At 44.1% G+C, this 13,813-nt stretch overlaps 1 protein-coding gene across 1 annotated transcript; it reads right to left on the bottom strand.

Annotated features, from left to right (window-relative positions):
• Positions 1-6,581: 6,581 nt before the first annotated feature.
• LOC115685924 (GDSL esterase/lipase At4g16230-like) lies at positions 6,582-12,924 on the bottom strand. The gene is made up of 5 exons (XM_056313914.1): positions 12,708-12,924; positions 8,084-8,229; positions 7,454-7,678; positions 6,944-7,202; positions 6,582-6,814 (listed from the first exon to the last, which is right to left on the bottom strand). Exons 1-5 carry the CDS (start codon positions 12,922-12,924, stop codon positions 6,582-6,584), a joined length of 1,080 nt encoding a protein of 359 aa, XP_056169889.1.
• Positions 12,925-13,813: the final 889 nt, after the last annotated feature.

Here is a 13,813-nt window from a genome sequence, read left to right as displayed (position 1 = left end):
ACTTCAAGCTTGATCTTGCTTCTAGGGGGAAATGGATGTCGGACATTTCAGACAAGTCGAGCTCTCTAGTAGTGAACCATGCGGCTCGACCCGGCTTGATTATGCTGCTTACATGGGGAAGAAATTGAAGGGCATGGAAGAGCTTTAAAAATTGGAGTAAAAGAAATCAACATGAATTTACATAGGTTTGAAGGGAAAAGTGCCAAAAAAGTCCTAAACCTTTTGCATTTGTACTAATTTAGTCCTAAACATTTTTTGAGTGCTAATTCAGTCCTAAATCTTTGCATTGGTGCAAATTCAGTCATAAACCTTTTATATTTGTGCCAATTTAGTCCTAAACCTTTTTGTCTTTGTGCCAATTCAGTCCTTCCGGCCAATTTTGGCTGGATTTTACTGACGTGGACGCTGGTCGCCGATCACCAGCGCTGACGTGGATAATTTTTAATAATATTTTAATATTTTTTTGAATTTTTATTTATATATTTTATTTTTTTTCCCCTCCCCCCCTCCTTCCTCCAGCCGGTCACCGAACCGGCAACCGGCCAGAGGCTAGCGAGGTCCTCGCTGACCACTGGCAAGGCTTGCCCTCACCAGCGACGGCAAAGGAGAGCCTCGCCATGGCTGGGCGAGGCTGGACCTCATCGGATCTGGCAAGGTTGTGCCTCGCCGGCCCCTGGCGAGGCTCGCCCTAGGCAGCGATGTTGAAGGCGAGCCTCGATATGGCTGGGCGAGGCTGGACCTCACCAGATCTGGCGAAGTAGTGCCTCGCCCAGCGACCGGTGAGGCTCGAGCCCTCGCCAGAGGCCTTCGTCGCGCCCTCCGGCGAAGGCTCGAGCCTTGTCGGCGGCTGGGCGAGGCCCGATCTCATCGGATCTGGCGAGGTCGAGCCTCGCCGGCTGCTGGGCGAGGCACACCTTCGCCGTCACTGGGTGACTGGCCGGAGGAAGGAGGGAGGGAAAAAAAAAAGAAAAAGAAAAGAATAAAAGAATAAATAAAAATTCAAAAAAATATTAAAATATTATTAAAAGTTGTCCACGTCAGAGCCGGTGACCGGCCAGCGACCGGCCGGCATCCATGTTAGCAAAATCCAATCAAAATTGGCTGGAAGGACTGAATTGGCACAAAGACAAAAATGTTTATGACTGAATTGGCACAAATACAAAAAGTTTAGGACTGAATTGGCATAAAAAAAAGGTTTAGCACTAAATTGACACTAATGCAAAAGGTTTAGGACTGAATTGATACAAAAAAAATGTTTAGGACTAAATTGGCATCAATACAAAAAGTTTAGGACTTTTTTTGGCACTTTTCCCTAGGTTTGAATTCCTGTTGCATCGAGAATTCCAGCGCCGCCTGAGGCAAACTTAACACCTTCAAGTAGATTGCTTTGGAAGGTTGATGGGTCTTGGAGAAGAGCCAGAAAAGGTGGTGGACTTTGCTTGTTACCCAACTGCTTCACTAGAAATATGAATTCACAATTATGAATTGGGGACGATTGCATGATTAAATTCATATGGAAAAGGATTCCTAGTGGAATGAATGGGACAACCAAACAAAACGGATTATGATGGAGTTGGGAAATTATTGTTTACCTATTTCGTCGATACAGTTATATCCATTACTGAATCTCCTCGTCGCTAGGGAGTTGGGGAAATCGATCCCGTTATAAGGGAAGTCGGCTCTGGCCTTGGAAGGTATGTAATCGTTAGCCCCCACGTCAAACGTCGAGTATTCGAATATAAAGATGGGAGGCAGGTTGCCCACCAAAGCCGAGACAAGCATCATGCCGATAGCCTAAGAAAGAAACAAGTTCCTCTTATTGCGAGAAGACAGGGGAGAAGAATAGCAGAAGTGACAAAACTTGTGTACGGCGCTCACTTTAGTGCTAAAAGTTTGTTTTGGATCACTTCGGTGCCAAAATTTTTTAAAAACGATTACTTAATTTCCAACTCCGGTCAGTTTGACCAGAAATCCGATGTGGCATTTTTTTTTATTAATTTCTGAAGCTGATGTGGCTTGTCGGAGGTTTAGTTAGCATGTACACATCAAAACGACGTAGTTTAGCATGTACATTTGAATTTTTTAAATATTTTTTCTGATTTTTTTTACCTTCTTTTCTTTTTTTCTTCTCTTTCTTCTTCTTCTACCTCCGGCCACAGCCAGCCGCCTGGCCTCGACCAGATAAGGCCACCGTCGCCCGCCACAGGCGAGGCCTAGCTGACCCTCGCCTGGGCGAAGGCGGGCGAGCCCTTGCGAGGCCCGCCGTCGCTGTGGCCATGGCGACCTCGTGGGGTGTCGCCTTCCCTCGGGTGACGCTCGGCCTCGTCGGATCTGGCGAATGTGAGCCCCGGCGAGGCAAGGCCGACCCTCGCTAGATTCGGCGAGGTTGGGCGTCGCCCGAGGAAGGCGACGCCCGCGAGGTCGATGTGGCCACGATGACGGCTTACCTCGTGGAGGCTTGGCGAGGCAAGCCCGGGCGAGGCGAGCCGTCCCTCACCCAGATCCGTGAAGCCAACCGTCGCCGGGGAAGGCGACGCCCCATGAGGTCGCCACGGCGAGGCCAATCGTCGCCCGGGGAAGGCGACGCCCCATGAGGCCGCCGTGGCCACGGCGACGGCCGGCCTCGTCGGATCTGACGAGGGTTGGCCTCGCCTCGCTTGGGCGAGGGCAAGCTCCGGCGAGGCGAGATCGACCCTCGCCAGATCCGGCGAGGCCGGTTGTTGCTCAGGGGAAGGCGACGCCCCGCGAGGTGACGGCGACGGTCGGCCTCTCCGAATCTGGCGAGGTGAGGTCGAGCCTCGCCGGGGCTCGCCTGCCCTCGCCCAGGCGAGGGTCGGCTGGGCCTCGCTTGTGGCGGGCGACGGCGGCCTCGTCCGGGCGAGGCCAGGCGGCTAGCAGTGGCCGGTGGCCGGCCTCCAGTCACCGTCGGTGATCAGAGATAGAAGAAGAAGAAAGAGAAGAAAAAAAGAAAAGAAGGAAAAAAAATCAGAAAAAAATATTTAAAAAATCTAAATGTACACATAAAAATGCCAAATAGACTTATTTTTTTAATAAAAAAATCCAACTAATATTAAAATTTTAATTATAAAAGCCACATATTAATTTGGCCGGAATTTCTTACCGTTGGCACTTAAATGATTGTTTTTCCTCCAATTTGGCACTTAAGTGAGCCGGTGAAAACTTTTGGCACTAAAGTGAGCGCCGTACACAAGTTTTGGCACTTCTAGTGTTCTTCTCCCGAGAAGACAACAATGAGGAAGACATTTCAGCTGTGTTTTTTTGAGAAGGCCGACTCTTTTCAGTTTCTTGACTTTTGAGAGACCAAGTGATGATGTGTTTTGTTCATAAACTTGATACCCTGCAGTCCTACAGTAGAGGGGTTAGGAAGCGAACAAGCAGAGAAAGACAAAGAAAATAAAAAAGAAGAAGATAAAATTGTTATTTTCGACTGAGATCCCTAGTTTTCAACGGGATATAACACACTGATGTTTCCGAGGATGTAGCATATGCCCTTTCTTTGCAAAATCAACCGACATGTGAAATGCATCGGAGGATACTCTCCACCAGTGGGATCTAAGCTGATGTTGTGACATTCCTAGATTAACTTATTGAGGTATTATCTGCTTTGGCCCGTCTCATACCGAGCCTCACGATTTTGTCCTTTGGCGTATAGGTAGGCACCTTCCATGAGGTCACCTATCTTAGGATTGCTCCCACCTGAGCGCACTTAAAAGCTAAGCATTGCTATTACGTCAAAAGGTACCTCTGTGAGTTAATTCCAATTTTCATATATATTCCATAATCGCTCTCCTCTTATTCGGTGTATAGTTCGGTGTATAATTCGGTTCATTTCTACCCCCTTCACTATCCTAGAAGCCTGTCAGGAGCCATTTCTTGTCTAAGCCTTTTGGCCCTAGAGACCAACCCTGCCCTCGTCGGACCGGGTCGTTACAGGCCCACTAGCTTCCGTGTGGTTCGTCCCCAAACCATACACCTACTAGAAGGGGTCCTGCTCCGATACCATATTGTGATATCCTTAGATTTTTTTTTTGTCGGATATATCCCTAGATTAACTCACTGATGTATTGTCCGCTTTGGTCCGTCCTATACGAGCCTCACGGTTTTATTCTTTGGTGTACAAGTAGGCACCTTCCCATAAGGTCATCCATTCTAGAAGTGCTCTCACATAAGCACGCTTAACTGTGGAGTTACATTGCCATTACGTCAAAAGGCGCGTTAATTCCAGTTTTGACATATATATTTCAGAATCGCTAATCCCCTATATGGTATACAGTTTGGTTTATTACTGCCTCCTTCGCTATCCTAGAAGCCTGCTAGGAGCCGCTTTTTATCTAGGCCCTTTAGCCCTGATGACCGCTCCTTGCCCTCGTCGGATTGGGTTGTTACGTATGCAGGGCCTATTCTGCTTCTTCTATGGCAAAGTCCAATTGCCATCACGCCTCATCTCTAAGAAGATGCGATCGCATTCACAGGTATGTGGGGAGTCCATTTTTTGTCCAAGCAGCGTAGCCACTGGCTACGTCCACAATGGTGTTAAAACCTGCGAAAAACGCAAATGAGTTTGGCGTATTTCGTAGCATGCGCGTACCACAACACTCACCAAATTCGAAAGCACGATTTCGAGAGTTAGAGGGTGTCAATCGCTCTACTCAATTGTCACCCTTAATTAGCTTATTGCTCAGCGGCTAATTGGAATCAACATATTTTCCTGCGATTATAATCAATCAACGCGGGAGACTACTACACCTTATTACTAGGCGGTAGTCAGCTGAAGCTAACGTGGTATCTACCTTCACCACCTGAGGCCCCCTAAGTTCCCCCTCAATCTTTTTCTTCCCAAGAGAGAAGGAATACGGGAGGTGACATTGGGGAGTCCCACCCCTCGGGGGTTCTTACCCCTGTTTCTCTCCCTTGAGCCTTTTTGAGGAAGTATTCTATTGATTGATATGGCTAATGCTAAGAATTGCCCACATTGAACACCAGTTCTTCCTTAAATCGCCGAACATTCATTTGTTTCTCATGTGACCCTTGTCACGGCTATAGCAGAATTCGTTTGAACCATCCATCACTCTAAGCGTATTTGAACATTTCGAAAGACACGTTTGCTTACCACAGCAAGTAGATCTTTCGCAGCCATCATTGATCGTTTCCCACTCTGGCAACCCTGTAAAACGTTACGCGTTCAATCACCCAAACAGAGTCCAGAAAATACAATAACATAGCAAACGCGATCCTGAGAGTCATCAGGAATGACTACAAGTACAACCAAGTCCGGTGACATACAATGATAATTTCGCCATCCTTTTTGAAATGAGTCGAGGCTTTCTCGATAAAGCTGGCGTTCTTTGTCATCCCTACGTAATTAAGCAGAAATCATGACAAGCAGAGTCAGAGATTTGTTACCAAAACATGAGAAAGAAAGGCAAATTCAGTCATATTAATTCAACCTCAAACTAAGGAATAGAAAGATCCATCATTAGTAATTCTGCAGAAACTGCTTAAAAGATCTAGTAGTCTGCGTGATCAACTGATAATAGCAGGTCACCAAAAGCGTCTCAAACACAAAATGAAACGAACTTGGTTTCTTTTAAGCAAATAAAATTGAAAACCTGATCCAATTCTGCACATTTAAGGGATGTTAATAGCTCCGGATGCATGACCAGCACTGAATTCTTCGGGAGTCCTACAGTACACAATCACAGTCCCAGAATAAACTAAAAGCTGTTCATGACATTAACATAGTCTGCCAAACAGTACAAAAGTTTTCGAGGTTTCTACAGTAACTTGAACTGAATATGATTCAAGAAGATTGTAATTTCTACTCAGTTCAAATGAAGAAGATCTCAAGCTTAATAAGCCCAGATATTTTCCTTGCATTCATAGATATGCGGACATGCTATGTAATTTTAAGGAATAACTATTGAATATCCGAAAGGCTACAAAAATAGAAGTTCGATCAAGCCTAATTAGCTCGCTAGCCTATCGCGCCGAGTACTTGCAAGCTCAAGCTCAACTCAACAAGATACTGGAGTAATTCGAATTGTCCGGCGGGTCAATTTTTTGTAATTGAGCCAAACTCAAACTTTTTGCCAGTAGTTTGACTCAATTTCACCTCAACCATCTCGAGAAGAATAGCTTGCAGAAGTATAAATAGACAGGTGAATCCAGATATTTGATCAACTCGACTGAATAAGAAGAATGAGTATACAGCGGCAAAGAAAAAGATGGTTGAGTGGCTTTTAGTATCAGCCAGCTCTGTTCTTTTCTTATTTAGACTCCATTGACATCCCTAATGGGAAGTTTCTCATTCTCGCTTTCATAGGAATCGGCGAGATTAGTCTTTAACATATCAAGATCGTCTAGAAATCAACATTGAAGAGGCAAAATGAATTTATTTTGCAATCGCTGTGTACAGCTTATCCTATCCCCGGGATTCGGCCAGGTTCTCCTGGAAACGGGCTGAAGAGGGTGTTCATTATTAGCAGGCGAAATAACAGTGCACGGAAAAGTTAATTGTCTCGGGACGAAAGGAGAAGATGAGAGCATCACATATGTCGATCTCATGCGCTGGCCTGGGCCAACTGGCTGAAGTTCATCGGCGATACGAAATCCTGCTTTCCGGTGAACAGAGTGACGGCAGCTAGTTGGGACACTCGCTGGGTCGGATGGAAAAAGTCCCAGAACAAGTATTCAAGGCGGTTGGGGCACGGGTTGGGGCTATACTTGATGTCGCATGGCTGCTCTGCATTCAATGTCCCATTTCCGCAGCATGCTGCTTCAGCGTTCTTAATGCCTAATTGCACAAAAGATTAAAGATGAAATCATAAGAAATTGGCAAATCTAAACAAAGCAAAAAAATAAAGGGAAAAAAAAGAAAGAATGAGAGCAATTGGTTGAAAATGGATAGTCATTATAGGCTCACCAAAGACACCAGGATCGCTTATAAGGTCATAGGTCATTTTATATCCATCTCCAAGCGAGTATTTCATGCCTTGGAGCTGTGAGCTCAGATCTTTTAATAAATCCGAGATCATCGAATAGAAGGCCTGAGCATAATCGTTCAGCTCTGTCAAACAGCCCAACTCGCTCTTCGTTGTGTTCTGGAGCCGTGCGTATGGGCAGCACCCGATCGGAGGGACGCTCACGATGCCGAATTTCCGAGCTCCCAAGTTGTACAAAGCCTGGCATTCCCAGTCCACAAATATGCCAAGTCGTTAACATTTGCAGCTGAACAAATTAAAATGACTAGCTCCTGCTTTATTATGACTCAATAAATAATTCTGAACATTTTTTTTCCAGGAAACTCGGAGTTATTCTGGATGTGAATGTCACGAAATTTAAGTTTCAAGATCCGCTAGGGGTCGTCGGTCTAGGCTTTTCTTGGGCTAGGAGAAATTGTCTCCTATAGTAACAGTATCGAGTCGGTATCTACCGTCAGTTGGTCTGTGAACTTAGACTGAAGGGTGGCCATCAGCTCTAGCCGGGACATGGTGGTCTCGTTGTACCGGTGATGATCGAAGATGTCGTTGCTTCCGATGCTGATGAAGAAGAGCGAGTGGGCAAAGAAATCAGCACTTTTGTTACCGAGTAGCTGTGTGATGTTGCCCTGGACCGTCGCAAATTGTTGCACTTGTTGCGTCATCGTTATCACGTCACCCTGTACATTAGGAAGATACATAGTTTAATTCTGACTGCTTGAACTAGGATTTATCTGAGCATGAGATAGCGTCAATTAAAGCTCCCCGTTGATGCTCGACTCGGGCTCGGCTTTAATTGATTGAAACTAATATTTTGAATAGGGCAGCACACAAACGACGCAGCTTCAAGTATGCGGACCGCTATATTTAGTGAAGCTCCAGCTATAAAACTTCAAGTTCGAACGAGTTTTAGGGGGAAACGACTGAACTTTTCAGACAAGTCGAGCTCTCCAGTAGTGAACTATGCGACTTTGACTGGGCTCGATTATGCTCCTTCCACGGGGAAGAAATTAAAAGGGCGTGGAAGAGCTCAAGAAATGGAGTTATAGAATTTAACATGACTTCGAATAGGTTTGAAAACGCACCCAGGTTTGATTTCCAGTTGCATCAAGAATTCCAGCGCCGCCTGAGGCGAAGTTAACACCTTGAAGTAGATTGGTTTGGAAGGTTGATGGGTCTTGGAGAAGAGCCAGAAAAGGAGGTGGACTTTCCTTGTAACCCAACTGCTTCACTAGCAATATGAATTCAAAATTATCAATTGTGGACCATTAAAGGGTTAAATTCAAATGAAAAAGGATTCCTACTTGAATTAATGGAAGAACCAACGAAATGGATTACCATGGAATTAGGGAAATACTGTTTACCTATTAAGTCGGCACTGTTATATCCATTACTGAATCTTCCCGTATATTTTCCGTAGGGGAAATTGTTGCGGAAGCCAAGCGATCGAACAATAAATTTGACAGAATAAGAAAATAAATCGGACACCAGATTTACGTGGTTCGGTCGTAGTGACCTACGTCCACGGGGAGAGCAGCACGGAATTCCACTATAGATCAAGCGATACAACGGAGATTACAACCACACTCGAGTCACTCAAACACTCTCGGTGTTTTCCAAACCCCAATTACACCCAATAACGCACGCAGTGTTTAGCTCCCAATTCCTCACGAAATAATCTCTCAATCTCGCGAAGGAATTTTACACAAATCTTATCACAAGATTTAATCGCTACAAACACTTGAACTCTTTGTGTAATTTCACGAACAAAATCGCGAACTCAATGCCAAGCACTCGCTTAGAATATCTTCTTGTCAACCGCGGCACTTCAAGACTTCTCTTCGCGTCCTCTACGGCATGCACCCTCGAGTATATATATAAATCACCGCCAGGGATTAATGAATCTTTGGATCGTCATCAAAGATAACCAACTGTGTTGGAGAAGGAAATAGAATCCAACTGGGATTCGGTCAACCAACCCAACTTTCTTCTTTTTCTTCTTTTTAATCTTTTCGTTGCTTTCTTTCTTTGTCTGACACATTGACCGAGTCAATGTCTAACTCAAAGTCCATATTGGACTTTCCAGTTTCTAGCTGCAGACTCCAACTTAAATCTGGAAACTACCTTAAATCACAACTCGTGCACTGTAGATAATGTCCGAAATCTGCAATTTTATATTTTCAACTTTCCTGCATCAAGCTTATACAAATAAAATCAATTCGGGTCGGGTTCGTTCAATAGGCTTAAACTCGAGACATATTTTAACAATTTCCACCTTGGCTCGACGTTTGAGTCAAGTTAAAATCGCTTTGATAGAATCTGAATTTCGCTACTACTCTCCCATAGCCCAAATGGGCTCAACTGCCACAGACGTCTTTCAAGTCCAAGCCTCGCTTGAATTTCGTCATAGCCGTGGACCTCATTAGAATACCAACTCCACATGCACCTTTAACCGCTCCACAAAGATTTTCCGACACAACCTCCTCAATCGCAGATAAAGCAAAATCATCGTTGCATCCATATCTATAAGGAGACCGAATACGCACCTTGTCAATATCAGCAGTTATAGCAACCGTTGGCTCAATAGGCTCCACCTCGCTATAAGCACCATCCGTGTCGATTATTTCGCTAGTACCCGCTACCTCAGGAGTTTCTGGTTGCAACTCCACCTCAAGCTGAACACCGTCCAGATCCGTATAAACACTGCTATTAATACTCCTAGCTAGAAGTACCGGAGACTCGTCAATGTAACTTCTCTGCTGACAACAGGTGAATTTAATTCCGAGCACCACAACTTATAGCCCCGCTCACCTTGTGCATAACCTAGGAACATGCACTTTCGTGTCCTTCCATCAAGCTTACCATCACTAACTCGTACATAACATGGACAACCAAATATTCTAATAATAGAATAATCAGCAACGTTACCTGACCACACTTCTTCAGGAGTCCGACATTCAATCGCAGTCGATGGGGATCTATTCTTCAGGTAGCTCGCCGTACTAAGCGCATCCGCCAGGAATCTCCTAGCCATACCAGCACTAGAGAGCATTTTATGGGCCGTCTCTAGTAATATTTTGCTCATCAACTCCGCAACCTGTTGTGGTTTATTGGCACTAGTGCGGTGTTTCACTATGCCTTCCTTCATGCAGAATTCGTTTAACAGCTTCGAGCAAAACTCCATACTACTGTCAGTCCGCACCTGCTTGATCGTTTTACCAGTCTCCTTTTCGATCAAAGCTTTTAACTGCCTGATCCTGACAACAGCATCAAACTTGTGCCTTAGCACAAACACCCAAGTCTTCCTCGAGTAGTCATCAACAACTGTTAGCATAAATCTGGCACTCTTCCTCGAAGGAAATCGCGACAACCTGCGAACATCCAAGTGAATTAATTCTGCAATATCCGTGGTTTCTCTGACAACCGTACTAAACTGCACTTTCCGCCGTTGATCTAAATCACAGCACCTGGATACATTCAGTTCGTTAGCCACATAACCGCATAGCAAATTCCTTTCACTTAGAACCTTCAGGCTTCTCTCACTAATGTGCCCCAAACGCATATGCCACAATTCAAACTCTCGAACAGATGCATCCGACGTCTCCGTAGCGAATTCCGTCACTGTCTCACCTTGAAGCTCATACAGGCCACTATGCTTGATTCCTTTCATTATCACCATGGCACCTTGAAGAACTTTCAGAACTCCACATTATGAAGAATACCGGTACCCAGCTGAATCTAGGGCACTCAAGGAAATCAGATTTTTCTTCAACTCTGGAACATGCCTCACTCCAGTCAATGTCCACACAATACCATCATGCATTCTGATTCTAACATCACCAACACCTACAACATCGCATTCAGCGTTGTTCCCCAACTGCACTTTACTACTATTCGTGCATTGATAAGTAGTAAACCAGTTCCTGTTTGGTGTAGCGTGAAAAGAACAATCAGAATCCATAATCCATCCACCAAACGACGAATTATCAGTGACAGACAAGACATAATCGGCATTATCCGAATTACCATCAGCTATAGCTGCAACATCATCCGCAGGATCAACTCTAATTCCCTTACCTTTGTCGTTTTTCAGCTTAAGGCAATCCCTTCTAATATGCCCCTTCTTGCCGTAACTCCAACAGACAACACCACCAGTCCTAGACTGACTTCGTCTATTTGAGTTCATACTATTTCTGCTAACACGTGTACCAGTTCTTCCTCTATTTTCACCTACTAAAGCAGCAGATACATGTTCGCCAGATTCTCTTCTACGGATGTTCTCACTCAGAATTAAATCTCGAACACCCTCAAACGTCAAACTTGTCGATCCAGAGGAATTACTAACAGCAGTAACAGTAGTATTCCAACTATCAGGCAATGAGGATAATAGAATCAAAGCACGTACCTCATCTTCAAAGTTAATATCAACTGAACTCAATTGACTAACGATCACGTTGAATTCATTAATATGATCAGCAACTGACGCACCTTCGCTCATCTTCAAATTAAACATACGTCGCATCAAATAGACTTTGTTGATCACAGAGGGCTTCTCGTACATGTCCGATAGGGCTTTCATCAAACCCGCAGTGGTCTTCTCATTCACGATGTTAAACGCGACGTTACGTGCCAACGTCAGCCGAATAACACCCAAAGCTCGTCTATCCAGCAATTCCCAATCAGCTTGCTTCATCGTCTCTGGCTTCTCCCTAGACAAGGGCAAGTGTAGTTTCATCTGATATAGATTATCCTCAATTTGCATCTTCCAGAAACCAAAATCTTTCCCATCAAATCTGTCGATTCTCACTTTTCCTTCTTTTGTCGCCATCGATTCGCTTCAACTCAACCAAGTCTAGCTCTGATACCAATTGTTGCGGAAGCCAAGCGATCGAACAATAAATTTGACAGAATAAGAAAATAAATCGGACACCAGATTTACGTGGTTCGGTCGTAGCGACCTACGTCCACGGGGAGAGTAGCACGGAATTCCACTATAGATCAAGCGATACAATGGTGATTACAACCACACTCGAGTCACTCAAATACTCTCGGTGTTTTCCAAGCCCCGATTACACCCAATAACGCACGCAGTGTTTAGCTCCCAATTCCTCACGAAATAATCTCTCAATCTCGCGAAAGAATTTTACACAAATCTTATCACAAGATTTAATCGCTATAAACACTTGAACTCTTTGTGTAATTTCACAAACAAAATCATGAACCCAATGCCAAGCACTCGCTTAGAATATCTTCTTGTCAACCGCGGCACTTCAAGACTTCTCTTCGCGTCCTCTACGGCATGCACCCTCGAGTATATATATAAGTCACCGCCAGGGATTAATGAATCTTTGGATCGTCATCAAAGATAACCAACTGTGTTGGAGAAGGATATAGAATCCAACTGGGATTCGATCAACCAACCCAACTTTCTTCTTTTTCTTCTTTTTAATCTTTTCGTTGCTTTCTTTCTTTGTCAAAACACATTGACCGAGTCAATGTCTAACTCAAAGTCCATATTGGACTTTCCAGTTTCTAGCCGCAGACTCCAACTTAAATCTGGAAACTACCTTAAATCACAACTCGTGCACCGTAGATAATGTCCGTAATCTGCAATTTTATATTTTCAACTTTCCTGCATCAAGCTTATACAAATAAAATCAATTCGGGTCGGGTTCGTTCAATAGGCTTAAACTCGAGACATATTTTAACAGAAATCAATCCCGTTATAACGGAAGTTGGCTCTTGCCTTGGAAGGTATGTAATTGTTGGTCCCCACGTCAACCGTCGAATCTCCAAATATAAAGACGGGAGGAGGGTCGCCCGCCAAAGCCGAGACGAGCATCATGCCGATAGCCCAAAAAAGAAGCAACTTCCTGTTTCCGTGAGAAGACGGTGAAGACAACAAAGAGGAAGACATTTCGGCCATGTTTCTAGGAAAACTCTTTCGAGTTTCTCGACTCTTGAGAGGTTTAAGTGATGATGATATGTGCTTGTTTCGTGATACCCTGCACAATAATAGAAGAGGGTTAAGGAAGTGAACTAGCAGATAAAGACATATTTATCTATATATATGTGCAGCTTATTGTTCCGGCGGAGAGCCCTAGTTTTTCACCGAATATAGCACACTTGGGAACAAAGAAAGATCTTTCGTATGGTACGCCCTTTCTTTGGTTTTTACCGAGAGGCATGATAACTGGCCACAAAATTTTGTATGCTCTTTGAACTTTCGTGTACATTAAGGTTAGAATCTTAGGACTGAAAATCTAAGAGAGAATTGTTCAAAAAGTTCTAAATTTATTGTATTTTTGTCAATTCAGTTCTAGACCTTTGAGTCATAAACCTTCACGTTTTGCCAATTGAGTCCATCCGGCCAATTTTAATTGGAAATTAATGGCGTGGACGCCGACCGTCCAACGTTACATGGACAACTGTAATGTCGATATTTTTAATAATATTTTCATATTTGATTAATTTTTCTTTTTTTTTCCTTTTTTATTTTATTTTGTTTTTTTTTTTACACCTCTGGCCAACGTCAATGCCCTCATCGCGCCCTCGCTTGTGGCCAGCGAGGGCTGCGACACCCTTGCTCGGATAAGGGTCTGATGCCCTTGCCTGCGGCCAGTGATGGTAAAAAAAACAAACAAACAAAAGAAAATAAAAAAAATTAACAAAAAATAAGAAAAAATATTAAAATATTATTAAAATGTCCATGTTAGCATCAGTCGTGCCACATAGGACGGCTGGAGTCAACGTCATCAATTTTCCGATCAAAATTGGCCGACTGGACTCAATGGGAAAAACGTAAAATTGTTTAG

This window comes from Syzygium oleosum, unplaced genomic scaffold, assembly GCF_021117445.2.
Source record: "Syzygium oleosum isolate NSW1041296 unplaced genomic scaffold, Sole_v2.1 Sole_v2.08, whole genome shotgun sequence".
Classification (NCBI taxonomy): Eukaryota; Viridiplantae; Streptophyta; class Magnoliopsida; order Myrtales; family Myrtaceae; genus Syzygium; species Syzygium oleosum.
Note: the sequence above shows the minus strand (reverse complement) of the source record. Positions and strands in the feature narration are given on the sequence as shown.